The sequence below is a fragment of the Salvelinus alpinus genome, chromosome 20, assembly GCF_045679555.1.
Source record: "Salvelinus alpinus chromosome 20, SLU_Salpinus.1, whole genome shotgun sequence".
In the NCBI taxonomy this organism is placed as follows: domain Eukaryota; kingdom Metazoa; phylum Chordata; class Actinopteri; order Salmoniformes; family Salmonidae; genus Salvelinus; species Salvelinus alpinus.
The window spans coordinates 34,230,234-34,256,442 of record NC_092105.1 but is presented as its reverse complement, the minus strand read 5'-3'; the positions used below and the strand labels follow the sequence as shown (position 1 = coordinate 34,256,442).

The window sequence follows — 26,209 nt, the reverse complement described above, 5'->3', positions numbered from 1 at the left end:
GGTTTATTCAGTTCACTGAGACTACCCAGAGACATTCATTAGTGGGCCTTGTTTATACACTGGGTCAGCTTCAGTGTGTATGTGTGTGTGTGTGTGCGCGTGCGCGTGCGTGCGTGCGTACGTGCACACTGTGTACATTGGGCAGCCCAGTTCAACTACAAGGTTAAAGCTACAGCTTCTTCCCCCATGAGTGTGTTTATGTGGATCGCTGACAGGCTGTCCACAATGTGTTATTCAGCTAGGTATCTGTATGTAACTTTCCTTTTGTATTTCTCCCCCTCCTTCTCTCCTTCTCTCTCTCCCCCTCTATCTCTCTCCCTCCCTCCTTCTCCTTCTCCCTCTCTTTGTCTCCCTCTCCCACTTCCCTCCCCCTCACCCCTCTCTCAGGTTGGCTACACGAGTTGGGAAAGCGTCTGGGCACCCCTTACTTCCTGTCTCCCCTTGCTACTTTGGCTCCTGGTTTGCTGCACCCCGCCATTGTCAACGCCTTCCCGGCCAACAGTAGCCAATGGAACGTGTCCGGGTTGGAGCTGGCAGGGCAGGACTCGTGGAACTCCAGCCAGTGGAACGTCACAGGGACTGGGGCAGGGGCCTTGGCTGGTGGGGTGGGGGTCGGTGTGGGACAGGGTGGAGGGATGCTGGGTGGGGGTCCATCAGTGAGGAGCTCCTACGTGACGTCGCTGTACTTCGCTCTGAGCAGTCTGACCAGCGTGGGCTTTGGAAACGTCTCAGCCAACACTGACTCTGAGAAGATCTTCTCCATCTGCACCATGCTCATAGGAGGTGAGTCCCTGGAGATACAACAGGGACGTTATTGGTTGGTGAGAACGTCAGGTCTCAGTGGTGTCAGGGGATAGGAAACCACCTTCTAATGATGTTTGCCTCCTCTGCTGTCGCTCTCTGGTGTATACTGTTTATAAATATACACTAGATATACAAAAGTATGTGGACACCCCTTCAAATTAGTGGATTTGGCTATTTCAGCCACACCCGTTGCTGACACGTGTATAAAATCGAGTACACCATGCAATCTCCATAGACAAACATTTGTAGCAGAAAGGCCTTACTGAAGAGCTCAGTGACTTTCAACGTGGCACCGTCATAGGATGCCACTGTCACGAGTTACTAGGTGTGGAAGGTAGGAGTCAGGCGCAGAGAGCAGAGGGTTCAATAATAGACGATTTATTCTCTCCGTCAAAAAAACAGTTACGCCAAACACAGGGCGCAGCAACACTGACCCGCCCAAACACACAGGGCAAAACGATCCGGAGAGAAAATACATCCAACACCGACAGTGAACACAAAATAATCCCGCACAAACCCCAGCGGGCCTAACAGGCTTACATAGACCAGAAATCAAGAAACACAAAAGAAACAGGTGCAACTAATAAGACTAAACCAACAGACAAGGGAAAAAGGGATCGGTGGCGGCTAGTAGGCCGGTGACGACGACCGCCGTGCGCCGCCCGAACAGGCAGGGGAGCCACCCTCGGCGGGAGTCGTGACAGCCACCTTTCCAACAAGTCAGTTCGTCAAATTTCTGCCCTGCTAGAGCTGCCCTGGTCAACTGTAAGTGCTGTTATTGTGAAGTGGAAATGTCTAGGAGCAACAACGGCTCAGCCGCGAAGTGGTAGACAAGCTCACAGAATGGGACTGCGGAGTGTTGAAGTGCGTAGCGAGTAATGATCATCTGTCCCCGGTTGCAACAACCAAGTTCTGAACTGCCTCTGGAAGCAATGTCTGTACAATAACTGTTAGTAGGGAGCTTCATGAAATGGATTTCCATGGCCGAGCATCCGCACAAAAGCCTAAGATCACCATGCGCAATGCCAAGCGTCGGCTGGAATGTTTTAAAGCTCGCCGCCATTGGACTCTGGAGTGATGAATCACGCTTCACCATCTGGCAGTCAACGGAAGAATCTGGGTTTGGCAGATGCCAGGAGAACGCTACCTGCCCGAATGCATAGTGCCAACTGTAAAGTTTGGTGGAGGAGAAATAATGGTCTGGGGCTGTTTTTCATGGTTGGGGTTAGGCTCTTTGTTCCAGTGAAGGGAAATCTTGACGCTACCGCATACAATGACATGCTAGACAATTCTGTGCTTCCACCTTTGTGGCAACAGTTTGGGGGAGACCCTTTCCTTTTTCAGGATAACAATGCCCCCATGCACAAAGCGAGATTCATACAGAAATGGTTTGTCAAGATTGGTGTGGAAGAACTTGACTGGCCTGCACAGAGCCCTGACCTCAACTCCATCGAACACCTTTTGGATGAATTGGAACGCCGACTGCGAGCCAGGCCTAATCGCCCAACATCAGTGCCCGACCTCACTAATGCTCTTGTGGATGAATGGAAGCAAGTCCCCGCAGCAATGTTCCGACATCTCGTGGAAAGCCTTCCCAGAAGAGTGGAGGCTGTTATATCATCAAAGGGGGGACCAACTACATATTAATGCCATTGTTTTGGAATGAGATGTTCATTGAGCTGGTGTCCACATACCTTTGATCATGTAGTGTACCAGAGATTCTAACGATATCATCAGAAGTGGCTCTTCAATAATGACAATGGCAAACTGTTATTGAGTAATTATGACATAAGTGAGAGGTATAAAACAGACATCCCTCAATCCCTTTCTCACTCCCTCTTTACTTCCTTCCCTCCCCCCTCCCTCCCCCTCTCCCTCCCTCGAGATGAGCAGTATATGCCAGGGCCAAGGGCGTGTGTGTGCCCTCCCAGAGAGCCTCTCCTCTCAGTCTCTCAGCTTGGAGTGGCCTAAATATTCACTTAACTCATTAACTGGTGCCGGGCCCCCACTGAGACATGAATATACAGTAGCAGCAAGGATAGTGTTTGTCTTCTCCTCTGTTCAATTTTAATCTCGTCTTCTCTTGCCACTAGCGTCAAACACCCAGGTCTCCCAGCAGTAGGGCAGGTGTTCCTCTACAGTGCTTCAAGATTCTGTTACGTCCGTCGTTGAATGAGTGAGACCAAAGCGCAGTGTGGAAAGTGTTCATGATAATTTAATAATGAAACACCGACAAAACAACAAAACAATATAAACGAACGTAAAGTTCTGCAGGGCTCTCAGCTACTGTGCAAAAACAACTTCCCACAAACTAGGGTGGAAAAACAGGCTGCCTAAGTATGATTCCCAATCAGAGACAACGATAGACAGCTGCCTCTGATTGGGAACCATACTGTGCAAAAACAACTTCCCACAAACTAGGGTGGAAAAACAGGCTGCCTAAGTATGATTCCCAATCAGAGACAACGATAGACAGCTGCCTCTGATTGGGAACCATACCCGGCCAACAAAGAAATAGAAAACTAGAATGCCCACCCAAATCACACCCTGACCTAACCAAATAGAGAAATAAAAAGGCTCTCTAAGGTCAGGGTGTGACAGCTTCTCTCTATGTGCTCTATCAAGGAATCAGAGAATGCAGCCTCAGTAGCGAACCATGTCTATTGGACCTTCAGTGGGGGGAAAAAATCTTATTATGTCAAACTTCAACTAAAAAATCAAGACAAATAACAGAAACATCATCAGTTAAAACACACAACATTATATCTAGCTCTAATGCATATGCTGCTGCTACTGTCTATTATCTATTCTGTTGCCTAGTCACTTTACCCCTACCTACAGTTGAAGTCGGAAGTTTACATACACTTAGGTTGGAGTCATTAAAACTCATTTTCAACCACTCCACACATTTCTTGTTAACAAACTATAGTTTTGGCAAGTCGGTTAGGACATCTACTTTGTGCATGACACAAGCCATTTTTCCAACAATTGTTTACAGACAGATTATTTCACTTATAATTCACTGTATCACAATTCCAGTGGGTCAGAAGTTTACATAAAGAATTGTAGACCTCCACAAGTCTGGGTCATCCTTGGGAGCAATTTCCAAACGCCTGAAGGTACCACGTTCATCTGTACAAACAATAGTACGCAAGTATAAAAACCATGGGACCACTCAGCCGTAATACCGCTCAGGAAGGAGACACGTTCTGTCTCCTAGAGATGAACGTACTTTGGTGACAAAAGTGCAAATCAATCACAGAACAACAGCAAGAACCTTGTGAAGATGCTGGAGGAAACAGGTACAAAAGTATCTATATCCACAGTAAAACGAGTCCTACACCAACCTGACTCTACGGGTCCGGAGTCGGAGTGGGAGCCGGAACCCGAACCCCCTGGGGAACCACTGGAAGGGGAGTCCAGCCTCCCCCTCCTCGATTTCGAGGGGCCAGTCGAGACCCAACTGAGGGTAAAATTCGGGATGGCCCAGTGGGAGGATCCGAATTTGAAAGCTGCCGCCGCCCAAGTGATAGCGGTGGATGGACAGCTACTTCCAGGGGTGAGTGACTGGCGATACCCCCATTTCCAAATTAAGAATAACCTTTTGTATCAGGTTTCGCGCCAACAAGGGGAACTTCGAGAGGTATTGTTGCTGCCCCGACAGTACGTAGGATCCGTTCTTCAGCTGGCCCACACCCACAAGTTGGGGGCGCACCTGGGAATGGAGAAGACCTGGGAACGGATCGCCACCCGGTTCCACTGGCCGGGGATGAGGAGGGCCGTGGAAGGCTACTGTCGCAGCTGCCCGGAGTGTCAACTCACTGCCCCGAAAGCACACTTCCGAAACCCTCTGGTCCCCCTGCCAATAATCGAGGTGCCCTTTGAACGCATCGCCATGGACATAGTGGGACCCCTGGTAAAGACTGCACGAGGACACAGATACATCTTGGTAATAGTGGACTGTGCCACGCGGTATCCCGAGGCCATTCCCCTACGGGCGACGGTGTCCAAGGGAAACGCCAGGGAGATGTTCCACCACTAGCCGGGTGGGCATCCCGAACGAGATCCTGACAGACCAAGATACGGAGTTTATGTCCAGCCTCATGAAAGAGTTGTGTGCCCTCCTGCAGATCAAGCAGATCCGGACCTCCGTTTTTCACCCGCAGACGGATGGGCTCGTTGAGCGCTTTAATAAAACGCTCAATCAGATGCTACGGAAGGTCATCGAGCAGGACGAGAAGAACTGGGACCAGCTACTACCCCAGCTAATGTTCTCAATCCGAGAAGTACCCCAATCCTCCACTGGGTTTTCCCCGTTCAAACTCCTCTATGGGAGGAGGCCACGCAGCCTACTGGACCTCGCCAAGGAGGTGTGGGAAGCCCAACCGACCCTCTTACGCAGCGTGGTAGAGCACGTGAAGACGATGCGGGAGCGGATGCCAGCCATATGGCCAGTCGTGAGGGAACGCATGGAGAAGGCCCAACGCGCCCAAGCCCAGGTCTACAATCGGGGAGCACAGCCCCGAGAATTCCAGGTGGGAGACAGGGTGTTGGTCTTGATTCCCACGGCCGAAAGTACGTTCCTGGCAACATGGCATGGACCATACGAGGTGATCGAGAAGCTGGGACCTGTCAATTACCGCGTACGGCAACCAGGGAGACGGAAACCCCAACAGATTTACCACGTGAACCTATTGAAGAACTGGCACGAGAGGACAGCCTTGGCCGTGTTATGGCCGGGACCCAGGACGCCAACGGTACCAGTGGAGGTCCCGAGCAATGAGGACCTGGACCCGGCCCAGAAGCAAGAGCTCAGGGAGCTCGTCGATCGGTAAACGGCGGTCTTCTCCGAGAAGCCGGGCCACACGACCCTCATTGAACACCACATCCGTACCCGGCCCGGGGAAACGGTACGAAAGAGGCCATATCGGATTCCGGAGGCCCGAAGGGAGGCCGTGAAACAGGAAGTGGAGGCTATGCTGAGGATGGAGGTCGTGGAAGAGTCCCACAGTGCATGGTGCAGCCCCATCGTTTTGGTGCCCAAACCGGACGGTAGCCTCCGCTTCTGTAACAATTTTTCCGGGGGGTGAACGACATCAGCTTGTTCGACTCATATCCCATGCCGAGGGTGGACGAGCTCATCGACCGATTGGGAAAGGCCCGGTACATCAGCACCCTTGACCTGACCAAAGGATATTGGTCAGGTCAAGAAAGAAGCCAGTGCTCCAAAACCGCCATAAAACAGCCAGACTACGGTTTGCAACTGCACATGGGGACAAAGATCGTACTTTTTGGAGAAATGTCCTCTGGTCTGATGAAACAAAAATAGAACTGTTTGGCCATAATGACCATCATTATGTTTGGAGGAAAAAGGGGGAGGCTTGCAAGTTGAAGAACACCATCCCAACCGTGAAGCATGGGGATTGCAGCATCATGTTGTGGTGGGTGCTTTGCTGCAGGAGGGACTGGTGCACTTCACAAAATAGATGGCATCATGAGGGAGGAAAATTATGTGGATATATTGAAGCAACATCTCAAGACATCAGTCGGGAAGTTAAAGCTTGGTCGCAAATGGGTCTTCCAAATGGACAATGACCCCAAGCATACTTCCAAAGTTGTAGCAAAATGGTTTAAGGACAACAAAGTCAAGGCATTGGAGTGGCCATTAAAAGCTCTGGCCTCAGTCCTATAGAACATTTGTGGACAGAACTTAAAAAGCGTGTGCGAGCAAGGAGGCCTAAAAACCTGACTCAGTTCCTGACTCAGTTCCTCTGTCAGGAGGAATGGGCCAAAATTCACCCAACTTATTGTGGGAAGCTTGTGGAAGGCTACCCGAAACATTTGACCCAAGTCAAACAATTTAAAGGCAATGCTACCAAATATGAATTGAGTGTATGTAAACTTCTGACCCACTAGGAATGTGATGAATGAAATAAAAACTGAAAAAAATAATTCTCTCTACTATTATTCTAACAAGTCACATTCTTAAAATAAAGTGGTGATCATAACTGACCTAAGAAAGGGCATTTTTACTAGGATTTAATGTCAGGAATTGTGAAATCTGAGTTTAAATGTATTTGGCTTAGGTGCATGTAAACTCCCGACCTCAACTGTAGATAGTGCGTTTGGAAAGTATACAGACCCCTTGACGTTTTCCACATTTTGTTTGTTTATTCTAAAATGGATCAAATAATTATTTTTCCTCATCAATCTACACACAATACACCATAATGAAAAGTGAAAACAGTTTTTGCAGACATTAAAAATAAAAAACAGGAATACCTTATTTACATTAGTATTCAGACCCTTTGCTATGAGACTCGCAATTGAGCTCAGTTGCGTCCTGTTTCCATTGATCATCCTTGAGATGTTTCTACAACTTGATTGGTGTCCACCTGTGGTAAATTGAATTGATTGGACATGATTTGGAAAGGCACACATCTGTCTATATAAGGTCCACAGTTGAACGTGCATGTCAGAGAAAAAACCATGCCATGAGGTCGAATTAATTGTTAGTAGGCATTGTTTCGAGGCACAGGTCTGGGGAAGGGTACCAAAAAAATTCTGCAGCATTGAAGGTCCCCAAGAACACAGTGGCCTCCATCATTCTTAAATGGAAGAAACCTGCTCCAGAGCGCTCAGGACCTCATACTGGGCGAAGGTTCACCTTCCAACAGGACAATGACCCTAAGCACACAGCCAAGACAACGCATGAGTGGCTTCGGGACAAGTCTCTGAATGTCCTTGAATGGCCCAGCCAGAGCCCGGACTTGAACCCATTTGATCATCTCTGGAGATACCTGAAAATAGCTGTGCAGCAACTCTCCCCATCTAACCTGACAGAGCTTGAGAGGATCTACAGAGAAGAATGGGAGAAACTCCCCAAGTACAGGTGTGCCAAGCTTGTAGCGTTGCACTCAAGAAGACCCGAGGCTGTAATCACTGCCAAAGTTGCTTCAACAAAGTACTGAGTAAAGGGTCTGAATACTTATGTAAATGTGAAATTTACGTTTTATGTTTTAATACATTAGCAAAAATTTCTAAAAACTGATTTTGCTTTGTCATTATGGGGTATTGTGTGTAGATTGATGAGGTAAAAAAAAAATATCATATATTTTAGAATAAGACTGAACTTAAACAAAATGTGGAAAAAGTCATGGGTTCTGAATACTTTCCGAATGCACTGTACATATGTACCTCCATTTCCTTGTACCCTTGCACCTCAACTCAGTACTGTTACCACATGTATTTTGCCAAGCTATCATTGCTCATTTTGTATTTATTCCTTGTGTTACCATTTTTTCTATTATTATAATTTTTTATTATTCTTTATTTGCATGGGAAGAGCCCGTAAATAAGCATTTCACTGTCAGTCTACATCTGTTGTTTACGAAGCATGTGACAATTAAAATGTGATTTGAGTAGCAATGCTTTTTGATGACAAAATGAATTAATCATACAGGCCTGAGCCACGCATTGGGCTGTCACGCACATGCTCTGCATGGAGTAATGCGACGAGCAACAACAAAAACAACAACAGTTTAAACAACCTAAGGTAGCCTAACACCATCACTATCACTAATAGCCTAGCGATGAAAACAGTGACACATCAAAGGTGAAAGGCTCGTGGTGCTGAATGGAAAGCAACCGTAATCTGGAGAGGAGAGAACAATTTTTGTAAATCACATAGACACGGCCAATAGAAAGAGAGCAGTCACACACAGCATAGCCTACTGTAAAAACAGCCCGTTCACAATAATCCAGTAGGCCCCTGCGATAATAACAAAAACACAACCATTAAGCATTTCCAAATTGAAATGTACAGCTATTACTTCCCATTGCAAACATATTTTATATGTTCAGCACACAAAGTAACCGGTGATGTAAAGTTTAAATGCAACAATGTTTCACACGCATTATTTTCAAAGAGATACCTAACAGCAAGCGGGTGCCACTGCCACTCACCAAATGATGATCATCTTAAACTTCACTTTTAAAGTTCATCTTGAAGGGTGATATTAAAGGCCCAATGCAGCCTTTAACATCTGGGTAAAAATGTTTTAAAAAATAATCCAAAATAGCATTTTAGCAAAGAGCAATTTCTCAAGCAATAATTTTTGTCTGGGAGTGGTCTGAGTGGGGAAGGGAAAATTGAAAACTAGCTGGTTTGGAACTTGTTTTCTTTGTTATTGGTCTATTAACTTATGAGGACGCCAGGCAGGCCAAAACTCCATCCCACCAAAACAGGCTGGCTGAATTTCAGGCAGTCTTTTCAAACAATTATTTCACTAAAACGGCATTGACATTATTTTCACAATTTCACAATACCAATCCAACTTCATAGTGTGGAAATATACACAACCATTCAAAAGTTTGGGGTCACTTAGAAATGTCCTTGTTTTTTTTTTAAAAAGCACATTTTTTGTCCATTAAACATCAAGTTGATCAGAAATACAGTGTAGACATTGTTAATGTTGTAAATGACTATTGTTAGCTGAAAACGGCAGATTTTTTATGGAATATCTACATAGGCGTATAGAGGCCCACTATCAGCAACTATCACTCCTGTGTTCCAATGGCACATTGTGTTAGCCTTTTAAAATGATAAACTTGGGTTAGCTAATTGATCATTAGAAAACCCTTTTGCAATTATGTTAGCATAGCTGAAAACTGTTGTTCTGATTAAAGAAGCAATAAAACGTGGCCTTCTTTAGACTAGTTGAGCATTTGTGGGTTCGATTACAGGCTCAAAATGGCCAGAAACAAAGAACTTTCTTCTGAAACTCATCAGTCTATTCTTGTTCTGAGAAATGAAGGTTATTCCATGCGAGATATTGCCAAGAAACTGAAGATCTCGTACAACGCTGTGTACTACTCCCTTCACAGAACCGCCTCAAACTGGCTCTAACCAGAATAGAAAGAGGAGTGGGAGGCCCCGGTGCACAACTGAGCAAGAGGACAAGTTTATTAGAGTGTCTAGTTTGAAGTCGGAAGTTTGCATACACCTTAGCCAAATACATTTAAACTCAGTTTTTCATAATTCCTGACATTTAATCCTAGTAAACATTCCCTGTCTTAGGTCAATTAGGATCACCACTTTATTTTAAGAATGTGACATGTCAGAATAATAGTTGAGAGAATGATTTAGTTCAGCTTTTATTTCTTTCATCACATTCCCAGTGGGTCAGAAGTTTACATACACTCAATTCATATTTGGTAGCATTGCCTTTAAATTGTTTGACTTGGGTCAAATGTTTCGGGTAGCCTTCCACAAGCTTCCCACAATATGTTGGGTGAATTTTGGCTCATTCCTCCTGACAGAGCTGGTGTAACTGAGTCGGGTGTGCAGGCCTCCTTGCTCGCACACGCTTTTTCAGTTCTGCCCACAAATGTTCTATAGGATTGAGGTCAGGGCTTTGTGATGCCACTCCAATGCCTTGACTTTGTTGTCCTTGAGCCATTTTGCCACAACTTTGGAAGTATGCTTGGGGTCATTGTCCATTTGGAAGACCCATTTGTGACCAAGCTTTAACTTCTTGACTGATGTCTTGAGATGTTGCTTCAATATATCCACATAATTTTCCTCCCTCATGATGCCATCTATTTTCTGAAGTGCACCAGTCCCTCCTGCAGCAAAGCACCCCCACAACATGATGCTGCGGTTGCACGGGTGGGATGGTGTTCTTCAGCTTGCAAGCCTCCCCCTTTTTCCTCCGAACATAACAATGGTCATTATGGCCAAACAGTTCTATTTTTGTTTCATCAGACCAGAGGACATTTCTCCAAAAAGTACAATCTTTGTCCCCATGTGCAGTTGCAAACCGTAGTCCGGCTGTTTTATGGCGGTTTTGGAGCACTGGCTTCTTCCTTGCTGAGCGGCCTTTCAGGTTATGTTGATATAGGACTCGTTTTACTGTGGATATAGATACTTTTGTACCTGTTTCCTCCAGCATCTTCACAAGTTCCTTTGCTGTTGTTCTGGGATTGATTTGCACTTTTCGCACCAAAGTACGTTCATCTCTAGGAGCGGTATGACGGCTGTGTGGTCCCATGGTGTTTATAATTGCATACTATTGTTTGTACAGATGAATATGGTACCTTCAGGCATTTGGAAATTTCTCCCAAGGATGATCCAGGCTTGTGGAGGTCTACAATTTTTCTTCTGAGGTCTTGGCGGATTTCTTTTGATTTTCCCATGATGTCAAGCAAAGAGGCACTGAGTTTGGAGGTAGGCCTTGAAATACATCCACAGGTACACCTCCAATTGACTCAAGTGATGTCAATTAGCCTATCAGAAGCTTCTAAAGCCATGACATCATTTTCCAGAATTTTCCAAGCTATCAACTTAGTGTATGTAAACTTCTGACCCACTGGAATTGTGATACAGTGAATTATAAGTGAAATAATCTGTCTGTAAACAATTGTTGGAAAACTTACTTGTGTCATGCACAAAGTAGATGTCCTAATCGACTTGCCAAAACTATAGTTTGTTAACAAGAAATGTGTGGAGTGGTTGAAAAATTAGTTTTAATGACTGCAACCTAAGTGTATGTAAACTTCCGACTTCAACTCTATCTGCAATATTACAGCTGATCTACCCCCTAAAAAAAAAAAAACTACAACTAGGATACCGCTCGCGCTCAGCAGTGACTTGTCTAGGCCTTCGTGAAGGCGGAAGTAGACAAAAACTGTCCCACCCATTGCAAAATGTGATTGGTTGATTTCTCTGTCACTCCAAAATTCTGCCCTAATACAGTTGAATGCAGATGCATTCCACCTAGCGCCTGAGGGCCTAGCCAATGGCTAGCTAGATTTTTCTCCCCAGAGACCACCAAAGAACAATCCTAATTGGATTTTGTTTGTCTTCAGTGTTAACCGTTCCCTTTCCAACACAAACTGAAGAAATTAAATAAGAATGTCATTTAAATTGTAGAAAAGATTAAATAGAAATTACAACGAAATTTAAATACAAAAATATAAATCATTTTATAAATCGTTATGAATCCTTTTGCGCTGAAGGCCCTTACAGTTCCCCACTGATCCTTAGACTACATCTCCCCTGAGGCCACATCACAGTGATCAAACCCACTCCTTGTCGCATTTTGGAGTTGGTTGGTTCATTTTAGTTCATGCCTGTCAGACTAGTTCATAATAAATGGTTCAAATGGAAACTGCATATTATAGCTCAGATGAAAAAACAGCAATGTGTTTGCAGTAACCTGCCTTCCCCAGGGCTTCTTGCAAATGGAAGAACTGTCAATGATGTAACTTGAGAGTGGTGAATGTCTATGTATGTATCCCAAATGGCACCCTAGTCCACATAGTCCACTACTACTATGGGCTCTGGTCAAAGGTGCACAATATAGGAAATATGGTGCCATTCAACACGCAGGCAGAGTGGTGTAACAAATTGACCCCATTCCAGATGTCCAGTCTGGTGCTTCTTCAATAAGAGGGGGGCAGTAAAGGTCTGTTTCATGAGAAAGAGGAGGAGGGCATATTCTTAGGCCTCAGTGCAATTAAAGTGCTGAAATTAAGAGTGGAGGCTACACATACACACACAGACACACACACACACACACAGGCTTGTCACCAGAGCATAGCACTGTGCCATTACTGTCCCAACCAGCTGAAATGCCATCCACACATTAACACGCTCTCTAGTGTCAACACAGACACAGATTCATACACTTAAAAAAGACACTGCTCAACACTGAAAGTAGCACATCCATACACATTTAATGTGTGCGCACACAAACACAGCACAAAACACTCATACATCCTGCCCAAAATTGTCTCATTGGAACATGTCAAAATAGGCACATTTAACCTGCTTTGCCTGGAGAGTTGAAGTTTAACACGGTTTAAATACAGCTAAGCTGGCTATAGTCCTACAGGTAACAGGTAACCGTGGCGATGTGCCCTACAGACGGAGAACATTATAGAGCTTCATCCTCACAGGGAGAAACAACAACCTGTCTACCCAGAACCAGACTGTTACACAATAAGAATGATATGACCCTCCAGGATCATAGGACTGAGGTACTCACTGATTGTCTAATCGGTCAGGAGAGAGTTCTTAGAATGCGCCCCTTCAATGTGTGCTTCAGTTGGCTCTGATATTTAACGATCCATGTACACACAGTCACAGCACCCTTGTTAGTGGCCCCTTCTATCAGACTTACACACACTCTCAACCTCAGTCACTGTTGTGGAGACACACACACCCATCCTTGCAAATCTCCAAAAGCAACAACCCACACAATCACGCAGAGTCAAAGTGTTCTGTGCCATCAGTGCAGTGTGTGTGGTTTGGTTTTACTATCCTTGTGGGGACCAGAAAGGATAGTAAAACAAGGAACATTTCTCCAGACCCTACAAGTAAAAAGGCTATTTTAGGCTTAGGGGTTAGGTTTAGGGTTAGGGTTACAATTAGGGTTAGGGTTAGAATTAAGGTTGGGGTTAGGTTTAGTGTTAGCGTTAAGGTTAGGGTTAGGGAAAATATTATTTTGAAAGGGAATAAATGTTTTGGTCCCCACAAGGATAGTAAAACAAAAGAGTGTGTGTGCGTGTGTGTGTGTGTGTGGAGAGAGAGAGAGAGATGGAAGAGGGGGTGGTAGAAAGAGGGGAGCCGTAATCAGACACACAGAGAGAAGGATAAGCAGGAAAGAAAGAGATAAGAAAGAAAATCAGAGGGAGAGAGAGAGAGGCAGTGCAAACCTCTATTTTGGCAGGGGTATGCTATTGAAACGCTGTGAGTGTAACCGGTGTGGCTAGCTAGTTAGCGGTGCGCGCTAGTGGCATTTCGATCCGTGGCGTCACTTGCTCTGAGACCTTGAAGTAGTTGTTTCCCCTTGCTCTGCAAGGGCCGTGGCTTTTGTGGAGCGATAGATAACGATGCTTCGTGGGAGGCAGTTGTTGATATGTTCAGAGGGTCCTTGGTTGAAGCCCAGGTTAGGGCGAGGAGAGGGACGGAAGCAACACTGTTACATGAGCAATGTACCTTCTGTAGATACAGTATGACTGTTTGATCTCTCTGGGCTTGGTGCAGATGATTGTTGTGCATCTGGTATCTGTATCTTGTATGTGAAACTATTTTCTGTTTGTATCATTAAGTATTATCTATTACTGATTCTTACGTTGATCACACACTCACGCACACACACACACACACACACACACACACACACACACACACACACACACACACACACACACACACACACACACACACACACACACACACACACACTTACACCCCCCCCACCCCCACTTCCCCCCTCCACACACAGCAACACACACACACTAACCTCTCCCTGTCCCTTTGCCCCCAGCCCTGATGCATGCGGTGGTGTTTGGTAACGTGACCGCCATCATTCAGAGGATGTACTCTCGGCGCTCCCTCTACCACACCCGTACCAAGGACCTGAAGGACTTCATCAGGGTCCACCGCCTGCCCAAGGCCCTGGAGCAACGCATGCTGGAGTGCTTCCAGACAACCTGGTCTGTTAACAACGGCATCGATGTCAGCGAGGTGGGTTATAACAACAGTGGACTAAGCAGTCCTTCTCTGACGCCTATGCTGCCACTGTCTCGCACGCCTCGCTCCCGCTCTTCCCCCCCCCCCCTCTCTCTCTCTCTCTCTCTCTCTCTCTCTCTCTCTCTCTCTCTCTCTCTCTCTCTCTCTCTCTCTCTCTCTCTCTCTCTCTCTCTCTCTCTCTCTCTCTCTCTCTCTCTCTCTCTCATATTCTTGTATTCTTTTCGTGTTCCCAATACTCCTGTTGGTTAAAAATGTCATTCCTCCTGTATTGATTCTTCTCTCAATTCAATAACTTGTTTTGCCTCTCTTTCTTCCCCCTGTTCTACCTCTTCAACTTTCTCTATCACATGTCAATCCTCTCTGTCCAAACTCTGGCGCTCATCTTTTATTCTTTCTTTCTCATCCCCCACTCTCTCTAGTTGTTGAAGGACTTCCCAGACGAGTTGAGGGCGGACATCGCCATGCACCTGAATAAGGAGCTATTGCAGCTGCCGCTGTTTGAGTCGGCCAGTAGGGGATGTCTGCGCTCCTTGTCCCTCATCATCAAGACATCGTTTTGCGCCCCGGGAGAGTTCCTCATCCGCCAGGGAGACGCCCTGCAGGCCATCTACTTTGTCTGCTCCGGGTCCATGGAGGTGCTGAAGGACAACACTGTGCTGGCTATACTGGGTAAGGAGACATAGGGCACACAGACTCACGCACGCAGGCACACATGTACACACGCACACATGTACACACGCACATACGCACACAGGCACACACACATAAGTGCATATACCTGATGACATACACATTCTAACAGACCTGCTTTTGTTTTCTGAACAATCACACAATACACATGCATTTGCTGTGAATTACACAGCCTGGTCTCATAGACTAGACGTAGCATAGTAAACATATATCCGGGACACCCAGATTAGTATGATATGTTACGTTTGGTATGGCTACATTAGACGTGGTAAGGTGGTTGGTCGGGGTGGATGGGTAGGCGTAAAACACAAACGTCTAGCAACCCAAAGGTTGCGTGTTTGAATCTCATCACAGACAACTTTAGCATTTTAGCTAATTATAAACTTTGCAACTACTCATTACTTTTTAGCTACTTTGGCAACTACTTAGCATGTTAGCTAATCCTTCCCCTAACCCTAAACTTACCCCTAACCCCTAGCCTAGCTAACGATAGCCACCTAGCTAACTTTAGTGTTAACCACCTAGCTAATGTTTGTCACAACAAATTGGAATGTCACACGTTTTGCAAATTCGTAACATATTGTTCGAACTGTAAATCGTAACATATCATACAAAATGGATGATGGACATCCACAAATTAATGCATACCATACGAAACGTAACATATCATAATTGGTATGTCCCGGGTTTACATTTACTATGTTACGTGTACCCCTGAGTCCAGGTTGAAATACAGGGGAGCACTGGCTTGGAAACCCCCTAACCCCAATCTATACCAGTTTAAATCTAGTTAACCTTTACAGTATCAAGCAGTTGATGCATCATATAAGTAAATGTCTCATATCTTATATCTACAGGCTGATCTGTATTGATGGGCACTAGGCTATATTATGACCAGAGAGATCACTCCAGATTCAAGTAGAAATGTGGCGTTTTTGCAGGTCCCCAGGACATCAGGAGAAGCTGTCAAAACCGTCCACTAGGGGCAAAAAAACAACAACTCAAAACAAGTGCCAGGAGCTGGGATTAAACCAGCAGTCTATGGAGTTGGAGCTCACTGCTTAGACCACTGAGCCATCCATCCACAATGAGTTAGCAAGGCCAGTCTTAATTAATGGCTATACTTAACCTGGAGGTGTTTTTCTGTTTTAACCCTATCCCAAACCTTAATCCTTAATTTAACAAATCAGAATTAATGCCTGAACTGTTAACCAATCGGAATTATTGCCTGATCTTAACCCTAGAGTTATTCCTATTTTAACCGTATCCCAAACCTTAACCCTTAACCCTTAACCAATCAGGATGAAATGAAGTGAGTTACTAGGCAAAAATAGATGTTTGTCCAAGGACGTCAAGAAATGACATGAGACTGTGATAGCTTGTTGCAGATTATGACTTGTGTTGAAGAAGGGGCCTATTAGTATTACTACAATGACATATTGAAATGTTGAAGTTGATTAGGGTAACTACGCTCAGAATTATGAATTATTGTCAGTTGGGAAAGTCATTCAAGACCATGTAAGGAAACAACAAATTAACGTACAAGTACCCCCTCACACACGAACAAACACACCCACACAGACAAACAGAGTTGACTGTGTGACAGACTGACAAAGGATCCTTTCTCAGTACACTACCGGTCAAAAGTTTTAGAGCACTCATTCAAGGGTTTTTCTTTATTTTTACTATTTTCTACATTGTACAATAATAGTGAAGACATCAACACTATGAAATAACACACATGTAGTAACCAAAAAAGTGTTAAAACATCATAATATATTTTATATTTGAGATTCTTCAAATAGCCACCCTTTCCTTGATGACAGCTTTGCACACTCTTGGCATTCTCTCAACCAGCTTCACCTGGAATGCTTTTCCAACAGTCTTGAAGGAGTTCCCACATATGCTGATCACTTGTTGACTGCATTTCCTTCACTCTGCGGTCCAACTCACCCCAAACCATCTCAAATGGGTTGAGGTCGGTTGGTTGTGGAGGCCAGGTCATCTGATGCAGCACTCCATCACTCTCCTTATTGCCAAAATAGCCCTTACACAGCCTGGAGGTGTGTTGGGTCATTTTCCTGTTGAAAAACAAATGATAGTCCCACTAAGCTCAAACCAGATGGGATGGCGTATCGCTGCAGAATGCTGTGGTAGCCATGCTGGTTAAGTATGACTTGAATTCTAAATAAATCAAAGATGGTGTCACCAGCAAAGCAGCCCCATGCCATAAAACCTCCTCCTCCATGCTTCGCGGTGGGAAATACACATGTGGAGATCATCCATTCATCCACACGCGTCTCACAAAGACACGGCAGTTGGAACCAAAGATCTCCAATTTGGACTCCTGACCAAAGGACAGATTTCCACCGGTCTAATGTCCATTGCTCGTGTTTCTTGGCCCAAGCAGGTCTCTTCTTATTATTGGTGTCCTTTAGTAGTGGTTTCTTTGCAGCAATTCGACCACGAAGGCCTGATTCACACAGTCTCCTCTGAACAGTTGATGTTGAGATGTGAATGTTAGTTGAACTCTGTGAAGCATTTATTTGGGCTGCAATTTCTGAGACTGGTAACTCTAATGAACGTATTCTTTGCAGCAGAGGTAACTCTGAGTCTTCCTTTCCTGTGGCGGTTCTCATGAGAGCCAGTTTCATCATAGCGCTTGATGTTTTTTTGGGACTGTACTTAAAGAAACTTTCTAAGTTCTTGAAGTATTCGTATTGACTGACCTTCAAGTCTTAAAGTAAGGATGGACTGTCGTTTCTTTTTGCTGATTTGAGCTGTTCTTGTCATAATAAGGACTTGGTATTTTACCAAATATGGCTATCTTCTGTATGCCCCTACTACCTTGTCAGAGAGAATGCTACGAGTGTGCAAAGCTGTCATCAAGGCAAAGGGTGGCTATTTGAAGAAATTAAAATTTAAAATATATTTTGAATTGTTTAACTCTTTTATTGGTTACTACATAACTCCAAATGTGTAATTTCAGTGTTCTAAAACTTTTGACCAGTAATGTAGACTGGCCAAAGTCAATACATTTCACAGAGAGCTGACGTTCAATCAGACAGACCTGGAGACTGAGAGGAGACCTAGCTCATTGTTTTACTATCCTTGTGGGTACCGAAATTCAAAATCCTATTATCACTAACCCCTAATCCTAACCCTTAACCCTTAACCCTAACCCTTAACCATTCCCACCCATTCCTTCTCACCCCGTCTTAGAGGGATACTGCTCCTACATAATTCTAAGGTCTATTGAACCATGTCCCCTCCCTCACAACCCTCGTTCCATGGACACACACATTAATCCAAATAGCCCTAATGCTGAAATGCTATGACAACTCCAGTGCCACTTCCTCTGTCTCTCGCTCTGTCTCTGTTTTCTTTTTTTCTCTCTCTCTCTCCTACTCTGTCTTGCTTTCCCTTTCTCTCCTTCTCTTTCTCTCTAAGTCTTCTCTTCTTTCCTCTGGATCCACATACCTGTTTAAAGTTATATTTGACGTGCCTCAACTAGATATACAGTAGTAATCATGAAACCCTTGTCAACATAAATATACTTCTTAAGCGTATCACTATAGGCCCTACGCTAAAGGACTAACCATTCCAGGCACGAAGACTCACACGTCAGTAGACACACACACTTTTCTAGCTCACGTCATCACCCACAAACACACACACCTCTGCTCCCGCCCGTGGACTAATGTATTTGCTCACACACACATACCTGTCATCATTACGCACAGACAGTGTTTTAAACCAGTGATACATAAAAACATGAAACAACACACACAGCAAGCACATCTATTTACATATAAATGGAGGGGGTGTGTGGACAGCTAGATGTCATGTATTCATGTGGTGACTGTTTGTATGGAGTACCACTATAAGCAGGGAGTGCTGCAGCCCCCTCAACACCCCTACAGCCCGTGGCTATGCAGGGAGGAGCTGTGTCTTCCAAGTGTATTGTGTGATAACAGACCCCATAGTCATGTGTAAGGATGAAGGTCAAGCCTCTAGCGGTTAGCATCAAAATGGCTGCTTAGTTTCCTCATTTAAAGGTGATTATGTCCCACATGCAGCACTTGACTATCATTCAAAGATGATATGTAAAGAGGGCATTATATGACCTCGAGGTCGGTAGCCTTGCTGGTTTTCAAGCCCTACCCTCTAACGAGGGACTGAAAAGCAGCAGCGTTGCTAACCTTGAGGCCCTGGTTTGAGTATCGCTGGTGTTGGGTTTCACGTTGATGCATGATCCCCCTTCACTTTTCACTCGCCTGCCGTTCTTTACAGACCAGAGTGTGCCATGGACATATGTTCAGCCTACTGCAGACTGCGTATGATTGTACAGCGTATTGCAGCCTTAATAGAGATGTTATGTGGTTGTATAAGCATATAAGCAGTGGGTCACATCATGTGTGTGGTTAGATATGAGGTGTGTCTGTAGGGATAGGAGGGATAGGACGCTCTTCTCTAAGGGGTGCGTGTGTTTGCGTGCATGTGTATGTTATTGTAATGTGTAGGTAGTGCAGAGTAGTCAGCAGTACATAGAGCTATCTATCAACATAGTGTGTCAGACCTTCGTCTATCTGTCTGTCGCTGGAGCAGAGTGAGAAGGATTTACGCACAATATCATCTCCTTAAATATGTCCCCAAAGCAATATATCAAATGATCTCTATTCATGTGGAAGGTCAAGTCAATACTTTGTGACTGTCTATAGGATGTGTTCTTTCATTCATTCACTTTTTCTTGTTCAGTATATTCTCTTGTGTCTGTCTTTCTTGATTCTAACAGCACATCTCTAGCCTTTGTTTCTCTCCTTCCCCTGTGGGGGGGAGATAAGCAAGCAGCTCCTGTGTCTACTGACGTGTGAGTTATTCGTGCCTGGAATGGTTAGTCCTGTAGCACAGGGGCTATAGTGATGTGCTTTATGGTTACTACTGTATATTTAGTTGAAGCTTGTCGAATATAACTTTAATCAGGTATGGAGAGAGGGAGAGACATATAGAGAAAGAAAGGGAGACAGAGAGAGAGAGGACGAGAGAGACAGAGGAAGTGGCACTGGAGTTGTCATAGCATTTCAGCATTAGGGCTATTGGGATTAATGTGTGTCCATGGAACGGGAGTTGTGAGGGAGGGGACATGGTTCAATAGACCCTAGAATTATGTAGGAGCAGTGTCCCTCTAAGACACGGTGAGAAGGCATGGGTGGAAATGCTTCAGATAGTCTAATTATGCCCCTTTGTCCTGCTGCTACTGGAAAATCATCAACAACAAACCCTCTTCCAACATTTGATCTCTATATGTTTTCAATGGGATTACACTGAGAATAATATAGTGAAGAATAATACTTCAAGCACTGGAAATTCGCTATACTTCCTCTCTAGATTTTCTTTATGACTTCTTTCTCCATCCTCCTCCTCGCTTCTGTTTCAAGCATCACTCTCTTCTTTAGTCTTGCTCTCCTTCTATCTCTGTGTGTTGGTGTCTGCTGCTGTGCTGTGTGTGTGTGGAACATGGAGTCTTATAAAGAATTAATCATTTCTGTCTCCTCTCACACGCATAGAGAGAGACACAGAGACAGATATCATGCTCCAGTGGGTCTAGTCCTGTCTGTCTGCCCCCGGGGACTATGGAAGGGGACAGATAGGTGTTCGCGCTGAGCAGCCACCGACTGACTGGGTCCTCCTGGGGGGTTTGTAGCTGGAGGTTGACTTAGCTGGAAACAGTGAGTTCTTTCTAACGTCACTAAGGCAGAATAGAAAGGTGCCATCAGATAAACAGATGGAGGGATGGATATCGCATGGATATCAAATGTATCAATACTTTTTCAAATATACTGCCTTAGCCCAGTCACCACCATCCTGGGACTGTCAAATCCCTCTGTATGACTCAATGACTCAATATGCTTTTTGAGAAGGCTGTCGTGTCGGTTTGGCCGGACGAGAGAGAGAATATCCAGTTGAATGCTATGATCCCTTAGTGATGCCACTTGTTATATCCACTTCAATCTGTGTAGATGAAGGGAAGGAGACAGGTTAAAGAAGGATTTTTAAGCCTTTTAAGCCCTGAGACAACAGTTTCCTGTGTCTATCAAGAATGGTCCACCACCCAAAAGACATCCAACCTACTTGACACAAGTATGGGAAGCATTGGAATCAACATGGGCCAGCATCCCTGTGGAACGCTTTTGACACCTTGTAATCCAATCCACGACGAATTGAGGCTGTTCTGAGGGCAAAAAGGGGGGGAGTGCAACTCAATATTAGGAAGGTGTTTTTAATGTTTGGTATACTCAGTGTGTGTGTGTGTGTGTGTGCGTGTGCATGCGTGCGCATTACAGTTTTTTTCAATTGCTAAAGTGCATTGGTCAAAACTGAAGTCACATTGTCAAAACTCTTCACACAGTCAGCGAAATAGAAGTGTATGTGGACCAAACTGTGAATAATTTGTCATTGCTTTCACACAAAATGCAATCAATGACCACATTCTCCGAAGTCCATGAACTCTTTTCTCATTCATACTCCACCACCTGCTAAACTATATATTTGCCGCACATGTTTTCAAATGCAACACACTGTTTCCAAAACAGTTAAAAACACATTCAAAACAGAATGATGGCAAATGTCGTGCATTTCTCCAGTAACCAGATTGAATCATATAGAAAATCTCTGCAGAATATTTAATCATTCCAAACACAGCTGATTGCAATTTCAGCTGAAAGCCTACCCAAGTGTCCTGTTCTTAGTCTCGTTACCAAACAGACAAAAGAGGACGTCTTCGGAATGATTTAGTTTGGAAACATGGATGAAGGAGACAGGTTGGTGGGGAAAGAAGAGTGGCAGGGAGAAGGAGAATGCGTGGAGGACAAAGGAGAGGAAGACCAAGAGCGGTGGTCTCTAATGAGATAAGGGCCACAATTATTGACCATGTTGTAAACCATGGTCTCTCTTTGAGAGAGGCCGGTTTAAGGGTGCAACCAAATCTGCAGCGTTCAACAGTTGCATCAATAGTACGACATTTCTGGCAAAACAACAGGTGAGATGTGCATCCTTCAATGATAATTGAACTACATATTACAGTACAATACAGTATGTTCACATTTTTTACATGTACTGACATTTTGAAATATATTGATTGTTTTGTGTTTTTCAGTAGGATCCGAAAGTTGCCTCCCACAGGAGAGAGAGGCAGAATATTATCAGATGCACAGGAAATTGCCATTGTTGACATGGTAATTGGCAACAATGTAATCAAACTGCGGGTAATTTGGGACAGAGTGCTGGCAGACAATATCCCTTTTGGGAATGTGAAAACGGTCAGCACAACGACAACCAGAGTCCCAGAGAAACATAAAATAAGGATGAAGCAGTTGTACACTGAACCCTTTGAGAGAAACATTGAACATGTGAAAGAACTCCGGTATCAATATGTCCAGGTAAGATGTCTGTTCAATAACCAAACTGGGTACATACACAGCTATGCATAATGTAAAGTACTGTAAAACTGTGGATTTATTGTATTTTATAGAGTAATGGAGATGGAAGCCAGGCAAACTGCACATACATTCATCTTTGTTGATGAAGCTGGATTCAACCTGGATGTCCCAGTCCAGAGGAGCTAACATCACAATGTGTGCAGCACTGTCCAATGATGGTATGCTGTTACACAAACCACTCATTGGCCCCTACAATACAGAGAGGCTCATTTATTTTCTGGATGACCTGCATAATCAACTTGTGTCAGCGGATGAGAGAGGGGGAAGAAACTTCCCTACCTTCGTTGTTGTGTGGGATAATGTGGCATTCCACCACTCTGCTGCAGTCACAGACTGGTTTGCTGCACATCCCAGGATGTCAGTACTATTCCTGCCTCCATTCTCCCCCTTCCTAAACCCCATAGAGGAGTTCTTCTCTGCGCGTAGGTGGAAGGTTTATGACCACCATCCACATGACCAGATGTCCTTAATGGATGCCATGAATGCAGGGTGTGGAGACACTTCTCCTGAAGACTGCCAGGGTGTATAGACACTTCTCCTGAAGACTGCCAGGGTGTGGAGACACTTCTCCTGAAGACTGCCAGGGTGTAGAGACACTTCTCCTGAAGACTGCCAGGGTGTGGAGACACTTCTCCTGAAGACTGCCAGGGTGTGGAGACACTTCTCCTGAAGACTGCCAGGGTGTAGAGACACTTCTCCTGAAGACTGACAGGGTTGGATTAGACATTCCAGAAGATAATTTCCAAGATGCATCGCCAGAGAAGACATAAGATGTGATGTTGATGAGAACTTGTGGCCAAATGCAGGAGAGAGGGAGAACTAGAACCCTCACAGTACTGTACAGTATGAGTGATTATACTATACATGTTGATGAGAACTAGAACCCTCACAGTACTGTACAGTATGAGTGATTATACTATACATGTTGATGAGAACTAGAACACTCACAGTACCGTACAGTATGAGTTATTATACATGTTGATGAGAACTAGAACCCTCACAGTACTGTACAGTATGAGTGATTATATTATACATGTTGATGAGAACTAGAACCCTCACAGTACTGTACAGTATGAGTGATTATATTATACATGTTGATGAGAACTAGAACCCTCACAGTACTGTACAGTATGAGTGATTATATTATACATGTTGATGAGAACTAGAACCCTCACAGTACTGTACAGTATGAGTGATTATACTATACATGTTGATGAGAACTAGAACCCTCACAGTACTGTACAGTATGAGTGATTATATTATACATGTTGATGAGAACTAGAACCCTCACAGTACTGTACAGTATGAGTGATTATATTATACATGTTGATGAGAACTAGAACCCTCACAGTACTGTACAGTATGAGTGATTATATTATACATGTTGATGAGAACTAGAACCCTCACAGTACTGTACAGTATGAGTGTTATACTATACATCTTGATGAGAACTAGAACCCTCACAGTACTGTACAGTATGAGTGATTATACTATACATGTTGATGAGAACTAGAACCCTCACAGTACTGTACAGTATGAGTGATTATATTATACATGTTGATGAGAACTAGAACCCTCACAGTACTGTACAGTATGAGTGATTATACTATACATCTTGATGAGAACTAGAACCCTCACAGTACTGTACAGTATGAGTGATTATACTATACATGTTGATGAGAACTAGAACCCTCACAGTACTGTACAGTATGAGTGATTATACTATACATCTTGATGAGAACTAGAACCCTCACAGTACTGTACAGTCTGAGTGATTATACTATACATCTTGATGAGAACTAGAACCCTCACAGTACTGTACAGTAATGGTGATTATACTACACATGTTGATGAGAACTAGAACCCTCACAGTACTGTACAGTATGAGTGATTATACTATACATGTTGATGAGAACTAGAACCCTCACAGTACTGTACAGTATGAGTGTTATACTATACATCTTGATGAGAACTAGAACCCTCACAGTACTGTACAGTATGAGTGATTATATTATACATGTTGATGAGAACTAGAACCCTCACAGTACTGTACAGTATGAGTAATTATACTATACATGTTGATGAGAACTAGAACCCTCACAGTACTGTACAGTAATGGTGATTATACATACATGTTGATGAGAACTAGAACCCTCACAGTACTGTACAGTATGAGTGATTATACTACATGTTGATGAGAACTAGAACCCTCACAGTACTGTACAGTATGAGTGATTATACTACACATGTTGATGAGAACTAGAACCCTCACAGTACTGTACAGTATGAATGATTATACTATACATGTTGATGAGAACTAGAACCCTCACAGTACTGTACAGTATGAGTGATTATACTACATGTTGATGAGAACTAGAACCCTCACAGTACTGTACAGTATGAGTGATTATACTACACATGTTGATGAGAACTAGAACCCTCACCGTACTGTACAGTCTGAGTGATTATACTATACATCTTGATGAGAACTAGAACCCTCACAGTACTGTACAGTATGAGTGTTATACTATACATGTTGATGAGAACTAGAACCCTCACAGTACTGTACAGTATGAGTGATTATATTATACATGTTGATGAGAACTAGAACCCTCACAGTACTGTACAGTATGAGTGTTATACTATACATGTTGATGAGAACTAGAACCCTCACAGTACTGTACAGTCTGAGTGATTATACTATACATCTTGATGAGAACTAGAACCCTCACAGTACTGTACAGTCTGAGTGATTATACTATACATCTTGATGAGAACTAGAACCCTCACAGTACTGTACAGTATGAGTGTTATACTATACATGTTGATGAGAACTAGAACCCTCACAGTACTGTACAGTATGAGTGTTATACTATACATGTTGATGAGAACTAGAACCCTCACAGTACTGTACAGTATGAGTGATTATATTATACATGTTGATGAGAACTAGGACCCTCACAGTACTGTACAGTATGAGTGATTATACTATACATCTTGATGAGAACTAGAACCCTCACAGTACTGTACAGTATGAGTGATTATACTATACATGTTGATGAGAACTAGAACCCTCACAGTACTGTACAGTATGAGTGATTATACTATACATGTTGATGAGAACTAGAACCCTCACAGTACTGTACAGTATGAGTGATTATATTATACATGTTGATGAGAACTAGAACTCTCACAATACTGTACAGTATGAGTGATTATACTATACATGTTGATGAGAACTAGAACCCTCACAGTACTGTACAGTATGAGTGATTATACTATACATGTTGATGAGAACTAGAATCCTCACAGTACTGTACAGTATGAGTGATTATACTATACATGTTGATGAGAACTAGAACCCTCACAGTACTGTACAGTATGAGTGTTATACTATACATGTTGATGAGAACTAGAACCCTCACAGTACTGTACAGTATGAGTGATTATACTATACATGTTGATGAGAACTAGAACCCTCACAGTACTGTACAGTATGAGTGATTATATTATACATGTTGATGAGAACTAGAACCCTCACAGTACTGTACAGTATGAGTGTTATACTATACATGTTGATGAGAACTAGAACCCTCACAGTACTGTACAGTATGAGTGTTATACTATACATGTTGATGAGAACTAGAACCCTCACAGTACTGTACAGTATGAGTGT

At 43.9% G+C, this 26,209-nt stretch overlaps 1 protein-coding gene across 1 annotated transcript in view; it reads left to right on the top strand.

Moving 5' to 3' along the window:
• Window positions 1-26,209, top strand: part of LOC139546727 (voltage-gated delayed rectifier potassium channel KCNH8-like) — a 187,522-nt gene that overhangs the window by 149,458 nt on the left and 11,855 nt on the right. The window contains exons 8-10 of the mRNA XM_071355448.1: window positions 388-783; window positions 14,139-14,338; window positions 14,764-15,013. Coding sequence (XP_071211549.1) covers window positions 388-783; window positions 14,139-14,338; window positions 14,764-15,013 — 846 coding nt within the window. The remainder of the gene's footprint in view (window positions 1-387; window positions 784-14,138; window positions 14,339-14,763; window positions 15,014-26,209) is intronic.